General features: G+C 40.8%; 1 protein-coding gene across 2 annotated transcripts in view; it reads right to left on the bottom strand.

Annotated features, from left to right (window-relative positions):
• The window catches only part of LOC114456516 (cysteine rich transmembrane BMP regulator 1 (chordin-like)), a 40,280-nt gene that overhangs the window by 12,083 nt on the left and 11,746 nt on the right, over positions 1-16,451 (bottom strand). For both annotated transcript variants that reach the window (XM_028438330.1, XM_028438331.1), the window contains exons 4-8: positions 12,146-12,388; positions 7,943-8,122; positions 4,656-4,859; positions 3,749-3,877; positions 2,862-3,015 (exon numbers count right to left, since the gene is read on the bottom strand). In XM_028438330.1, coding sequence (XP_028294131.1) covers positions 2,862-3,015; positions 3,749-3,877; positions 4,656-4,859; positions 7,943-8,122; positions 12,146-12,388 — 910 coding nt within the window. The remainder of the gene's footprint in view (positions 1-2,861; positions 3,016-3,748; positions 3,878-4,655; positions 4,860-7,942; positions 8,123-12,145; positions 12,389-16,451) is intronic.

The following is a 16,451-nucleotide window of genomic DNA, read 5'->3' as shown; positions in this document are numbered from 1 at the left end:
CACATCAATCACGTCTCAGTTCCTCAATTATTTAGAAACTCATCAAAGCCATTATTCCTTTAAACGTCAGGTTGATGATCATTAAAGATGCTTTTAGATCTGAATATTTGGGCTGTGTCCATTAAAGAGGATGAACAAAGCCTTGCTGTGCTAACAGACTGAGTGTTGAAAACAGTGTAACATTTGTTGACAATATATTTTTGACGTTAACTACACTATGGGTCTGGCTAATTAAAAAAAAAAAATACATGAGAATTAAAACTATATCAAAATATATTCATATTTTCATCACATGGGACAAAATCCAATCAGAACTCATGTGGTCTTATGCACTGATCTCATCAAATCTGTCTGTGTATAATTACAAACATTAATACTGTCCCATATCGGATTGATAAATGATAATTCAATCTTTTTTTTTTTTTTAATGCATTAATTGTTTTAGTCGACTATATCTGTAACATTTAGTCGTCTAAAAATGTTAACGTGATTTAGTTGACTAAAACTAGACTATAACTGAAATAGTCCTGATGACTAAATTTGGACTAAAACTAGGTTTACATTTTAGTCAAAAGACTATAACTAAAAGTAAATACACATTTGCTGTTAAAATGATCACTGCTAAAAACATTTCTTGTCTTTTAATCAGTTTTATGTCATAAACTGGGTTTAAACTGAGAGTTCTCTGTTATCTGATGCAGTAAAAACCCTGTGAGCAATTTATTACATAAAATGTTGTTTTGTTTTTACCTGTTACTGTTACTGCGTGTGTTTTAGAAAACCAATGACATCCCTTTTACAAAATAAGCACTTTAGTCAGAAAACTAGATGAGGTAAGATGGATTTTAGTCAAAAGGCAATGACAAAAACAAAATCAAAATTTGCTGTCAAAATGAACAATGACTACAACCTTTAGGTCAGGATTTATTTATTTATTTATTTTAACCAAGGAGATGGATAAAGCAGCTCAGGGAGACACTGAAGGCCTCATCCTGGGATCGCTGGCGTCGCAGATGTTTTAGCAAACACCAACTGTGATGGCTGTGATGTAACGATGCTGATTTTAAGCCACGACTGATGGAAAGAACAGAACTGACTATAAAACGTCAACACAAGACAGAAGTGTTTAACACCTTTACATGGTTTTTACTCAGAGGTCATCAGTCGTGGTCACAGAATTTGACAGGAAACCATGAACTCTTCCATGAGTACTGAGCTGTGTGTGGTGGTTACATAAGAAAACCTGCGTGAGAAGACCGATCACTGTTTTGAGGCTGCTGCTAATGAAGTATAGAGGCTGGAATTCCTGCTTCTTGTATTCCCCACAGTGTCTTTGCGTAGAATGGTTGGGCTATCAGAAGCATACAAACTGTATATACGTTAAAAAAAAAGAGGCTATTTCTCTCTCGATGTGTTCTGGATTGTTACTTTGAGACAGAATGATGATTTATGAAATCAGAGTGTTGCCTGAGGACCAACCATCCCAGGAGAGAGCACTTCCAGATGCTTGATTTGGCTAAATGCGATAAGAGGAAATCACGGGGGGGGGGGAGGGGGGCAAAACGGCTGTTGTGGACCTAACAGCCAATTACTCACACACAAACGCACTCAGTCAAACTTAGATCCAGAAACCTGAGTCTTTGATGTCAGACACCCAAAAAAAAAAAAAAAAAAAAAACAGTTGCAAAAGTTGATCATAAATACTCCATACAAATACTCCATCCAATGGGATGATATCAACCACACAAAATAACTTCCCTGACCTAACACTTACTGCAACTAATCTGTGTCTAATGGATGAAGGCCTTAAGCGACCGACGAGTTGGATGATGATTGACAGAGTTCTTAATAAAAACTGACTTCTCACTTCCCATTAGTAAAAATGATAAGTTCGCAAAGGAAAACAAAACACTACTTTTAAGTGGCAAAGTACTAAATTCCTTAAATACAACAAACTAAAATAATAGTGTCTCACATGTCCTGTTTAGTGTAAATAATTGGGTGCAATTACATGCTCCTTGAAAGACGCAGCTACTTTTCAAACATTAAAGCAGAACTAAGTAACTTGCACTTAGTGCTCCCCCTAAAGGTCCCTTTTGGTTATGTTACTGTCGTAAAAACTCCACCCCCCGCCGCCTGCCCCACCCCACAGCTACATGCGCACCTTTGTTCTCCCAAGACAGTAGCAACTGATCACTGAAAAATCCTGACACTAAGGGTGCTTTCACAGATATAGTCCCACGTGACCATGTGAACAGTATGAGGAAGAGAAACAAGTAAATAAACAAATGATGTGGGAGTAATACGTGAGTGTGGAAATGTGTGTGAAGTGTTTGTTTGTGTGCTGACAAAGCGGCCCTGAAAATGGATGGATGGATATTTGTGTGTGTGCTGCCTGATGGAGCGCTGGGTTGTGAGTGCGTGTGCACGCCTGTTGCCGTAATGACAGTGTGTGTATTGCAGCTGAGCTGTCATGTCACACGGTGTTGCTCCGTTCCTTGGACAAAGGTCTTCCCTGCCTTTTTTTTGCTGGCTCCGCCATAATATAAGTTTGAGAAAAGTGAATTTGTAGACAACCGTGTGCAGCCATGGGGCTGGTCATAATCTAGCATTAGTTTGTATTGGGCTGCCGTAAAGCAGTATGTCTTGCCACCGGGTCGGAGGCAGGAAAGTTGCAAGTGCGGTTTCTTTTGCCAGAGACAACGGGGGGATGAAAGACCCCCCAATCACCCCATTAACACTTGTATTACCATCACAGAAGGATTTATTAAGGTGAAAAAGTTACTTAGTTCTGCTTTAATGCCATGATTGTCATTGGACTAAGAGAATACAAATCCCATTGGGTTGAAGCATGTACTCACACATATCCATAGGGGCAGGTCTTGGTGCAGATCAAAGGTCGACACCGTGGTGTGGGTATACTACATTCACACACTTCGCACCCAAAATCATCTCGTTCATATCCCACTGGGCATTGCAGTGAGCAGTATCTCTCCAGGTCAGGACAGGAATCATCTGAAAGGGTTGAGAAAGCGGTTACCTGGTTACGAGTCTGATAAACCATAAACAACAAAGGTATGAGTTGCTATTGGGCCGTGTATGGGAGCTCTCCTGGACAGACAATCTTGCTCAGACACAAATAAGCTTTGATAAATATCAACACGTCTGTTTTGTTGTCAAAAACCATGTCGTCTGACACTTTCAATTGAGACTACAAGTAGCAACATGGTGAGAAAACGTCAGTCACGCTTTAACATTAACCCTTTACAATTGCAAATAATTAAAACTATCAGCAAAGGATGTAATATTTTTACCAGCATTTATTTATTTTCTTGCTTGGATTTTAGCAGGATTACATCAAAAGTACTGAATGGATTTTGACAAACATACTGTATCATCAAAAATAGACCTTAGGCAATGGAAGATTCTATTACATTTTGGAGGGGGGGGAATCTAGATTATTATAATGATTCTGGATCAGTTTTGAATAGTGAGTTTCATCCTGATAGCGTATTTCATTGCGATTTTGTTGTGATGGGGGTGCCCATACATTTGGACTTACTGTATCGTTAGTAATGGGGATAGACATTTCTTCTAAGTCTTTAAAGTGTGAATGATCGGAATCACTGATCCAGATAACTGAGAATATCTGGCAAAGAGGGTATCTGGTGCTTGAGTTCTCTTATTTATATTATTGTCATTATGATAATAAAAAAAAAAAAAAAAAAAATAAGCAAAGTGGACTCACTATTAAGACACTGGCATAGCAGACATCCATTCTTGTCTTGGAGGAAGCCATAGGGGCAGTCGTTGGTTGACAGGGAGCAGTTTTCCATTGCAGGACAGAGCAAAGGGCTAACGGTTTCATATGAAGGCTCTGTGGAGAAAAGGAGGATTTGGCATGAAAAACTTAAGATGTATAAACGTGTTTTTACCCATGTGCATGATACCCCTCAGGTGTTCATCTGGGCTGTTTGTGCCAACTCTAATTGCTATCCTTTATCACTCCTCAGTAATTAGAGATAAATATAGAGCAATTACATTCATGAGGTGGACTAGACAGTAGGGATAGATTTGCTCAGCTTTATTGTCCAGGTTTAACCAAATGTGTGGATGCAGGCTACGTTAAAGCCCTCTTAGTGTACCAGCTAAGATGATGGCCAGGACTGCTCACATCCTTTTGAACACGAGCCAACTTTGTAAAGCTACAGTCACGGGGGGAAACCATTAGACCCACACACGTGTGCAGCTATACTATCACAATTCCCGTCAACCACCTCTTGCCATGTTCGGTGGGAGGAGCAGCCCAACGAGCTGTAACTAATTACGCCTAAAATGAAAGAAAGGGATTCCACTTGAGCCTGGGCCCTCCGTGCTAAAAGCATGCCACGGCTTCACACACAGGTGGGTCTCATTTTGGCGGGCAAGGGTAATAAAGGAACACAAAGAACCCTGCAGCTCCAAGAATGCTCAGTGGCCTCTTCTTTAATGAGCCCATGCCGACATGGCCTCTGTAGCAAAGCCGCTATGCTGCAGGAACCCCTTAAATGACGAGCGTATAGATGAATGCACAGCTCATATAAATCGTTGCTACAATTTGGGGCTAATAACTTTAAAAGACATGTAGTGTTCGGCTTGAGCACTCATCTCTATACCTTCACAGAAGGGACAACACTCCCCGGGGATCTTCACAGGGTTCTGGCAGCTCTGTTTGCAGGCCATGGCCGTGCAGTGAGGGTCTCCATCCACACACTGGCAGAAGGTGCAGTCGTCCTCCTTCCACTGCTCCTCGTGGGCTCGCAGCTTGTTGTCAACCCAGCAGCTGGCCTTAGTGCTGTCCATTGATAGCAACTCTACATCTGAGGGTAAAGAAAGACACAGACATTATATTTAATGTCGTACCTTTCAACAATTCTTGTAATGAATAACAGCTCCATCAAGGAGCTAAAAACATGAAAACTGACCTTTGACTGAGACATACCAGAAAAAACTGTAACGGGTGACTTGTTTACACTCATAAGTGGGGAATGACCTCTGACTTTCTGACTACACATGTAGAGATTTAAGTTCAAACGACACAGATGAAGCAGGGTTGCAGAGCCGCCCTGAGAGAGACTATAATTGGAAACACACACAAAGGCTGATCACGATCAGAAACTTTGTTCCCCACAGCTTCCACTGTTGGGCTTGAACTCATCCGTGTGAGCTTCAGCTGCGCCTCTGAAGCAAAGAAAATTCATGATGTTTTCACATTAGCCTGACGTACAATCCATTCTGTTTGGACCAGTTTGAAAACACTTTAGGAAGCTACTATGCTCAGATGTGATGTCATCTTTTGATACTAATTTAAGAGTTTGAGATTTTGAAAACCTTGATTCGCGGGATTAATTGACCCTAGGGCCACATTATGAGAATTCACGTCAGCATTTAGAATCTAACTAATCTGAACATTATTATTATTGTCATTTTAATTGTTATTTTGTGTGATTTTGGTGTCATTTGATGTATTCTTCTCTCATTTTGTGTGTTTTCATTGTTATTCTATGTGTTTTTGTTATCATTTTGTGTTTTTTGGGTCATTTTGTGTATTTCTGGAGTTAATTTGTGTTTTCGTTGTGCTTGTTTTTTTGTTTGCCGTTTTGTAGATTTTTGTAATATTTTCATCTGTTTTTGTTATCGTTTCGTGTTAACTTTTGAGGAATGTGCACAAAATTAGACCTTGGGCCAATGTCTGTGTTCGATGGTCTCAGCATTTTCTCAGTGTTAGTTTTATTAAAGAACAGAAGAAGTGAACGATTACAGGACACAGTTTGGTATTTCTATATTTTGTGCTTCTTAGTAAGGGCTGGCGTAAAATCTCAGCTGGGATTAGTTACTGATCAGTTACTGATCCCAGCTGAGTTTTCAACTGGCTCCGATTAACATTACAAAGATCTAATATTTGCATCGCAAGTATCCTGTTGTGTAAGATTTTTCCAATAAGCTTTTGACACGTTACATCAAGATTTCCATCAAGGTCAAAGAAGTCATGAAGTATCTTGTTGTTTTTTTAAAGACAAAATAAGCTTCTTTTTTAAAAAGACAGATTGAACATTGAGTAGGAATGGTCCACTCTCCAATTTGTGTGATTGAACTTTGACCCATTTTATTTATGCTTAATAGCTTTCCTTCAAATTCAATCTCTGATTTCTGTAAATTAGGATTACGTTTTGGATTGTTTTGTTGTTACATCAGCTTTTCTTCAGTTCATGTAGTAAATAAAAAAGCTCTTCTGCTGCATCATTTTACACCGATATCAAATTAAACTATGAATTATTATCATTTTGAATAAATACCCACCGTACATGCCATATTTAGATTATAAAAAGCAAGATTTTCTTTCCAATCATTTGGGCCATGTACAGTAGCTGTTTTTAAGAAAATAAATCATACTACAAAAAAACAAAAAAAAAAAATTCATTTTTCTCCAACAGTTTCTTCCTTCCCATTCTGTTTGTACATGTGAGATTTGTTAATGTGTCATGCTGTAATGGAGTATGACATTTTTATTGATCGTTTTTAAGTATATTATATAAATACACAAACGTAAATCAAACAATTCCGAGTGGAAATATTTACAGGGGTTTTATGGATAATGGAAACCATGGATACATTGCTTGATATTGTGTGAGCTTTATATTAAGAATTCAAAATGAAAGGCAGATTGTCAAGAGCAACATATCAGAAGGAAAAGATAAAAGCGCACTATAGTAAATCTGAATTCCGACACATTCCAGTCGTACCTCCAACACTGACCTAACATGATCTCTTCTTCACTCCTGCACTTTGTCTTCATTCCACTCTCCTGAGTTTGATTAATTGTAGCCACGCAGGCAGAGCTCAAAGCTGGCTACTGTCTCCATCCACAAGCTTTGGGCAGAGTAATGTGGCGGCCATATGCACCGCGGGCCTAAATACACATAACATAGCTTCCTACTTGGCCTTGTGGTTTTAAAAGTACTCCCTTCTTCTCCTATGTTGACAGATCCAAAACTTACAAAGACATGCCGTAGTCACTGAAAGAAGATAACCTTATCTACCCTACATGAGATGAATCTCTAGTGTATCTTTGGTAATCCAACTGGAAAAAATGGTTCATACAAAGACGCCAAAAGGATAAGGTCACTAGATGTAAAGCTGAAAGAACAGGTTTTGATGCCTGTCTCTGTTAAAGCTGCTGGAGATGATGATTTTCTTGGAAAAAAGACTTGCTCCGTTAAAGTCTTTAATGACATTGTCAGAAAGGTTTTGCGCATTGCATCGTGGGATATGGAGGACAGGGAAACACACGGCACAATTTTTGCTTTAGTTTGATCCCAATATTCCTCATGATCACCTCCCTCGGCAACACATACAATTTTGGTTGAATTCTTTCCACTTAAGCCCCCAAAATAAACATCTGCCATTGTTTTGCCGCAACTGTTTTCAATCCATGAAAACACCAGAAATGTGTTGGGAAGTTACTTTTGCAGTGTTTTGGCAGCAAACACAAGAAACCACAGTAAGAAAGAAGGAAAAACACTTCTATGCATTCGTCTAAGGGACTCAGTATCCCACAATGCAATGCACAAACCTTTTCAGACAACACCAATTAGAGTGTTTACAGAAGGGGTGCCCAATCCTGGTCCTCAAGAGCCACTATCCAGCATGTTTTAGATGTTTCCCTCTTCCAACACACCTGATTAAAATGTCCAGGATCGTTATCAGGTGTGTTGGAAGAGGGAAAGATACAAAACATGCTGGATAGGGGCTCTTGAGGACCAGGATTGGGCACCCCTGGTTTACAGTGTAGATCAAAAAATATTTTTTCGAGCAAATGATATACAGGTATGAGGCCTACACAATGGCTTTATCTGATAGAGATTTGGAAGGCTCGGGAAATTGTGAGTGTAGCTGTAGTTACCTATGCAGACAGGGCAACACTCGCCCTCTGGAATGTAGAAGTTTTCACAATCCAGTTCGGCACACTCTGCCTTGGAGCAGAAGGATATTCCTCCACGGCACTGACACAACCAGCAAGAATCCATACGGTACACCTCTCCCTCTGCAAACTCCTTTTCATTGTAGATACACTTGGGAGAAACTGAGAAGAGGAAAGCAAAGACGAATCATACAGACTTTAAACCAAACTGTGGATGACAATAATGCGTAACAAACTTCAGGGACTTTTTCACAATATTTTACCAAATTTCCATCACTTAGTTCTGAACCGCTAAGATCTATTCAATATCGTTAGAGCACAGAAACGAGCGGGCCTTTCCAGTGTACTGATGTAACAGAGGTCTGACAGTGTGCCACGGTTAGTAGCAAAAAATGTGGCACAGGGAATGCAAGTTGTGTCCATCACTTATCTTTCATATAGCATCGTACAAAGGCGTAATTGCCTTTGACACCCATTTTGCACTATTTAATTAAAAAAATGTATTGAATGTAACATTAAACAACAACTAGGTGCTACCATATTTAATCATAATATTATAAGATTATAATTTCAATCAACAGACACTTTAATCCAAAGCGATGTACAACGCAATTATTCCATGACTTTTCAAGACTGGAAACACTTTTCCAGGAATTCCATGACTGTAGGCAGCCTGTAAATACAAGATGCACCGTCAAAAATATTAAACATTTGGCTCAGATTAAGACCAGAATCTTCATGCTGAGACTTAATGGAAAAAATATCAGCTAAGACTGTTCACGAGACGTTATCACAATAGTATACAATGATTCAGAAGCATTGGTCTGGTGTCTGCGATAGATTGAAATCTTTCTATGAAAATGAGTATGAGTGGCACTATGATAACGGCTGATGGCTGAACTTAGGCGTGGAGGGGGGGGAGAATGGCATTTATCACACAATGAAACTGAGTCCATGGAGTGGAATTTCACAGGGATCTATCAGGCTTTGAAAAGGCTCTGCACTCTTGCCGTGCTGAGTGAAAGAAAACAGTAGTGGGTCTGAGGCCTTGGCAGAATCTGGGCTCAGCGTGCTGGTGGCAGGTGGAGTGAATCAACACTGCATGGGGGGATTGTCTTTCCAACGGCATCCAAGAATTTAGAGTCTTAGGTTGCATTCCCTCAGAACTATGAAATTAAATCAGCTTAGTTGCAGCACTGGGTTACTGATCTGTGTGTAAACATTAACCATAAAGCCTGAATTTGTGTTTAATATAAGATAATCTAGTAGCGCAACTAAACAAAATGTAAGATAAGCAGTGACCGAAATGTTTAAATGACTTCACAGAATACATGCTTAAAACAGACAGCAATTTTCCAAGAAACTCTGAAAATGAGGAAATCTGATGAGGTAAGAGGTGCTGAAAATGATTTACTGCACTACTAAAGCGAGTTAATGTAATTTACATTCAAACAGATGTCAGGTAATGTTTGCTATGAGGGAGGCTAGAGGCTTAAGGTGGCATCTGTACGCCATATACCTCTTAATGCAGACTCAAGGTGTCGGCACCAATGACCCCCCACGCCTCCTAACAACAGCACCGGGGTGTAATATAAAGCAGCTGTGCAGCCGAGTTGAAACAGCAACAGTTTTGTTCATCTTCTAATATCTTCCTTTCTATTTCGCAAGGATTTTCTTCTCGGAGACCATCAGTAGGCACTTTCACCAGGGGTGGGAGGTTTTTAACGGTTACAGATGCAACAGGAGGCCACATTAGGTGATTCATTCCCACCGTGGTTTATTTTTATGTTTCTTCGCCAAAAGAGGAGGACACTATTTTTGTTCTAGTCGGTTCCTGGTATTCCCCGTGATATCAGAATGAAGGGAAAATACTCCTTTGCAACTGTCTCTGTGACTCCACATCCCACAATAGAGCTGAGTAAAAAAAAATCAATTTAATCACGTTTGGATCGAATCCATTGAAATTTTCCAAAATTGATTCATAGGTGCTGGAATCGTTTTGTCTTTTTTTTTTTTTTTTTTTACTCCAACCCCAGTAGTCTCGCACTATAGTCTGGCATTAGCAACGACTACTGCGCCTGTGCAACGCAAAAGTGCATTCAGTGTAAACATGGCGGATGGAGAGGAAGGGTTGCTGGCTAAGCTGCCCCAAATCCCTACCATTTTGAAATCGAATCGTGATTAATAGATTCGAAACCTGATTAATCTGAATCAAATCCATTCAGGAAACTGGCCATGATACCCAGCTTCGTCCCACAATGCAATGTGCAAAAATGTCAACAAATGGGGTGTTTACGGTGGGGTAAAAAAAAAAAACTCCAGAGCTACACTATGATTTTATCTAATAAAAATATTGTAGGTAGTAGCTTTAAAAGGAAATCCACATCATGAGGTTTATCAACAATGTGGTTCGACAATGCAGAAATACGAGTTTAACCATTTCACCAAACTATTCATCAACTTCCTATTATGCTGCTGCATGTTGCTAATAAATTCAAGCTGAGTCGCATGAGTACCATTAGTGCGATGATCTAAGTCCTTTTAGCCAACGGGGACATAAATTCAGGCAGAACATGTGCAGCCATAAAACATTTCTACATCTGTTGCTGACTACGCTGCGCGCGTGCTAAATATGTATCCACCAGCGTGTTGATAAACAACCATCTAAACAACTCGCAACCTCTGACGGCATAGTCAGAAAGATGTCGCCAGATTGGCTCTGTCACACACGTACTAAAGTTCATCAAGAGTGGAGTGAAGCACACCAAGTCAGCTCCATTGAGTAAAGCTGGTGACGGCCAAAATAAACAGGGGGAGCTTATGGTCACAGCACACACTGACTCTAGCCAAGTAGCAAATGGAAACAAAGTTATCACTCCAAGCCTCACACAGAGACATAATTAACTGTGCTCCATTGGAGAGTAGGAGAAGCATAATAAGATTCTGAGCTCGAAACTGATGTTTCGGAGGTCTTGACCAGGAACAGGATGTATGCCCTTGACACTGTCTGTGGAGCTTTTTTTTGACATATAAAGCAGTCATGCAAGCCTAACAATCAGTACAGGCAACACAATGGGCATCAAGCTCCAGAACCAAAGAGCCCCGGACACTTGTTATCAAAACACTGATCCCACGGCCCCAACGGTTGCCATTCAACCCCTGCCGGCCTGCCGGACTCGATTACCCTCCCCAGTATCAGACCGATGCACATAAAAAGCATTCCCATCAATGAACTGTTGAACCTTTTTCCGTTGGACGTGTGACCAGACAGAAACCCTTTGACACTGCACTTCTGTTTAGCAAATCTGTTGCGTAAGCAGTTTTCTGGTCACTGGGCCTCTTAAGTCCATTAATTCCAGCACATAGCACTCATTTATATATGGACAGGCCAGAACGGGAATTTGGTTTGTTGGTAAAACAGGGAATATTTGTTAGGAGTGCTGAATAACCCAACCAATACCATAGGTCCCCCTTCAATCAAGTCTGTCTATCTTGGCTTTCTGGGTTATCTCTGTACACACACACACACAGACACACACACACACACACACACACACACACACACACACACACACACACACACACACACACACCCACCCCAACAGTCTATTGAGAAGCTCCAATGAAGCCAACATGCATGGAAACAGAGTCCAGGACACTTCCCTGTTCTCACCAAGCAGCTCAATAAATTCATTAATTAAAAGTCTTTCAAAGTAAAATTTCCTGACTTCATTTCATCCTGTCATATACAAAAACAAAGCTCCAAAAGATAAACAAAATTTGCTTCATTACCATTGCTATTATTACCTGTCACACAAAAGGTAAATAAACATACTTTATTAAACTTAATTTTAAAGAGAAGTGTTTGCTAAATAATGACACCTTTACCAAAGTTTTACACCACCACAGTGCATCTATTCAGGTTATAAAAGGGTAGACCTTTGAACAAGAATTAGGGGTGACTCTCTTAACCCTGGGAGGCATTGCATGGCTCATAAACAGCTCTCACAGTAATTACCCAATCAGCAACTTTGTTCATTCTCTCAGACACTATCAGCAGGGTGAAAAGCCTAAAGAAGATAAAAGTAATTGTGTCCTTAATAACATGACTCTCTCACCAACTGTGCAAATTGCTTTTCTTCACGGGGGAAAGGCATAAGCGTGTAGCTCAGCGTATTTATTCACCTTTCTGGCACTCAAAGACATCACAGCAGTCTCCCGGCTGCCCACTGGCCTGATTTAGTGGAATGGGCTGCTGTCCACGTGGACAGTGGGGTTTGTGGCAGGCACTGAGATCGCAAGTACACTGTGGTAGTATGGAGGGGCAGCAACCAGCAGGGGGCGTGTAGCTTTTTGTCAGGAATGAACCCTTGGGGCAAGATGGCACCTTCAGAGGAGGGCACATCACCCTGGCACACCTCAGCTCATCTGTAAGAAATGACAAGCAAAAGAAAAGAGTGAGGATTGAGGCACAGGTATGATATACCATACCTTTGAGCATGTCACCCAACACAAGCACTACGTGCAGTCATCAGATCCCTCCTTCAGTATGTGATAGCATGAAGTGCATGTAGTACGTGCTCTCTCCAGGCGATTTCCTACCTTTGGAGCCTCTGATCCCACCCAGGCTAGGCCAACTGGCACATAACTCCTCACACACTCTAAAAACAGTCATTAATAACAGCCAACACTCAATAGAGCTCTCCTATTAGAATCTCCCCTTCAGTTAGCATACCAGGAGGTGTTTTGTCCATTCATCTGCAAAGCATACATAATTGCTCTGATACCCTATTTTCAAGATGGAAGAGGCACAGGGGTATTGGTAATCCGGGCAAGGGGATCATAGCTCAGGAGTACAATTTGGACCTTGTTCAGGAAAAGAAAATTGAAGTGCACCCTTTTATAGATAGTGAATGGAAACAGTAGCAGGGTTTCAAAGGCTGGATTACTCCCACCAATGAGTTGTTTATTTTGGTTCTCAGCGCCTCTGTGATGTAGACCAAAGAAACAGAGGGAAGACATTGAGGAGACAGACCCAGGTAGTATCCTATAATTATCAAGCACTAAGTTATTTCACAGATACTCAACAAATCATTAGTATGTAAAAAAAACTATTTGGAGTTGCTTGTGGCTTGTTCTGACGAATACTTTGCGTTTGTGTGCTTTAAGAGTAGAGCGAAAGATTAAGTCTAAGATTTATTTAATGTTGGTTGGGGTTTTGGCAATCCGTCCTAGAGCTAATTGTTCTTCCAAGGCTGGTGCTGGTTAAACGGTGCAAAGTAAAATAGTGACATAAATATGTGATGCAAACAAATCCTTTCCCAAGGATTGACTTGATCCTCAACATTCAAAGACCAAAAAATAGATCCCAGGGAATTTGGTCCCCAGCAGGTAAAACCGAACACCAGAACAGTTTGAAACCCTCTCCATCACACTTGATCCTCAGAAATCTCGGGTCTGATCAGATGCTCTGCTGATGCTTTGGTAAAAAAGAACTGCTTAATGGCTGCTATCCTAAAGTAAACAGAGTAAAATGGCTCTCAGACTGTGACTTCTCTGTTTTGGTGGGTGGGAGTAGCATAACTGACAAATGAAGTTGAGGATAAAGGAAACACTGAGTATTTTCTGGCTCAGGATAAATAGAGCAGGAGTGTGAGGTGTCTGTACTGTACTGTTTACTCAAGCAACCTGGTAACAGTGAGGCCACCACAAAGCTCTCATTGATAAACTTTGTAGCTGAATAGTGTCATAGAAAAGGAGGGAATACTTTAAATTAAGCAAGGCTACAAACCCATTTAACGGTTTTTGGCCCACTTCCTACGCTCGAGTTAAATAAACTTCAGTTGGAAGTGCTGATTGGCAAATGTTTTACTTTCAATCAGATCGTACATATCCACTGTCGCTCAGTTTAAGGTTTTGCATATGAAAACCTCAAGCTTCTTAAAGCCACAGAAAACACGCTTGGGCAATTTTACACAAGGTTCTTCCCTGAGAAATGCTTTCTGTGCATTGTGCGACGCAGAGAAGGCCGATTACCCTTTCAATGATGATAATGACTAAGGTTAGAGTGCGCTGGGAAAAGCAGCTGGTAGACATACCATTGTCATTCAAATGACGAGAATTGTATCCATCCATGGAAATGCTCCAACCCTTACAGCCCCAATTAATATAATTTTAGCTGCAGCAATTATAAACACAATAGGCGGACAAAAAGAATGGAAAAGTCAGCAGCAAATGGATTTCATTCTGTATCGTTTGTATTTCATCTCTTAGCATAAATGGCCGTAATTAGTGAGTCAGCTACCACAGAGCCAATCATTGTGTCACAATGGTGGCCATACTCCAGCCTGCACAAACTCAAAAGCCCTGATTTGTTATGCTTGATGGAGTCTCTTTGCAAGTTAGTTAACATGCGCTATTTTCCTGTACGATAGCAACGAAAGACAAGCAAAAAACTTTGGCCCAAATGCACAGCTTTTTACACACAATATACAACACACACATAAACAAAAACACACGCACACACACTTGTGCCCCTGAGACCCTGATGCTGGTCTGGAAAAGGTGAGATGTGGGAAATTGCCCTATTACCCTGCAATGGTGTCTTTTGTAAACAATGCATATTTCTGGCATCTCTGCAGCTCATTGAGGAAAGAGAAATCTTCCGGAGTGAATGGTTTTTTTCTTCTCCTCGAGCCCCGGGTACAAGGAGGGCAGTCTTTCCTCAAACCAGAGCAGCTCAAACAGGCAGAGGAGACTGTGTTGACAGCCTGAGTTTACTCATGGAAAAAGGGCACAATGTGAGTTCTGTTCACAGTCTGACTTTGGAAACAAGTCAGTAGAGAACAAAGCTGTCTCAGTCCAGCTGCTCTTCGTGGGTTCCTGGTCTGTCCTCAGGTTTTATAAAGTTGCTCCGCAAAGGGACACGTCAGGGCCGTCTCTCACCTAAAGCTGTGGGGGCCTGGCCCTGTGCCCACCACTACTTACCAGCTGAGAAAGTCTACCACGTCCATATGTGTGAGGAGTGAGTGGCAACTTTAAGAGGGTCTACAGGCCAAAAGGCAGAGGCAGGGTCACCAGGTAGAAATAGTCAGTGGGAAATTCACACCTTGGGTAGAAGTTTAAGCTCTTTGGGCGTAGGCCTGTGGGCTCAGTGTCTGCTGCATGCATGGCTCGTTCTCTCGCTCTTTAGCTAAATATTTGCAGATGAAAAATGTGATCTTTGTGTCCCAAGTCACACTGCTACAGCTGTGAATGAGTGTGTCAGGGGTGAGGTAATGAGAATTTCCACGTGTAGGTGAACATTTGCACTGCAATGTATCCATGCATGTTTGTGTGAGCAAAGCAAATGTACATAGCATGTGTACATTCCATTGAAACCGACAACTTCTTTGCCAGCAGACAGCTTAAGAGAACTACAGCAGTAACATAGGGTTCAACAGGGTGTATGCCCTGTCCCTCACACTCCCTCACGCTTGGTCAATGGCTGCATGTGGCAACAAACACAATAAGAATGTTGGGCATACATGCATTGTCATATAAAAGAATAAAACAAACAGTTGTCACGTGCACTGCCCCCAAAGACCAATCATTCACTCAGAGAAATGTGTAAGGAAAAAGTACATTGGAAACCTATGCACCAGCTGTTGTTTTGTAGGTTACCACACACAATCAAAGCACACAATCTGCCACTTCAAATCTTTTATTCCCTTTTGAAATCATTCAGTTCCTAAATGCTTGGAATGCTTTACTCTAAGTTCATTTAACTTGAACATTTTTAATGTTTCTTTTTATTCTTGATTCCTATTACTGGCACTTGTTTGTTACTAAAATATCTATCCATCTATCTCGATTATGTCCTCCTGGATCTGATGTACAAGAGGCAGTGTGCAAATGCATAATGTATGAAGTATAGTCTGAAGGAAAATTTGCACACAAAGTTGGTGAGTAACTTAACTACAAATGTTCTTTCTTGAAGAGACGTTATTAGCAACAGTGGACATATTTATTTTTTCACTCTTTATCAAACTGTGAGCTACCTCCCAGTGGACGTCCTGTGCACAGCCTTCACCTAAGGATGGAAATACTGTATAGAGACCAAATGGTCAGTCACGAAATACCGGTAATCATTGGACGCGGACGCTTACAACTTCCCACAAAAATGGAATAGTCTTTTCAACTACAGCTAAAATGTTATTTCCTAATGCTGTGTGCTTCACTCATTATGCCTAAACCTTTTGAATGAACTTAACGTTCAAGCTAAACAATGAGACAAAAACTTGGTTTTATAATTGTGTGAATTGGCTTTTTCTGTTGCCATTCTTGCTAACTGGCTATCCAGTACTAGTGAAAGGGAAATCCCGACACAACAGAAGAGTTTTGTTTCCTTTTTTGAAATCACTCTCTTGGCTCACACACACAAGATGAACTTAAAGGGTTCAACAAGGGCTGCAGCTTCCACAGACAACGTGCAGACAGTCAGCTATAGGAC

Source organism: Gouania willdenowi, chromosome 22 (assembly GCF_900634775.1).
Source record: "Gouania willdenowi chromosome 22, fGouWil2.1, whole genome shotgun sequence".
Classification (NCBI taxonomy): domain Eukaryota; kingdom Metazoa; phylum Chordata; class Actinopteri; order Blenniiformes; family Gobiesocidae; genus Gouania; species Gouania willdenowi.
The sequence above is the reverse complement of the archived record's forward strand: the minus strand, read 5'-3'. Positions and strand labels throughout refer to the sequence as shown.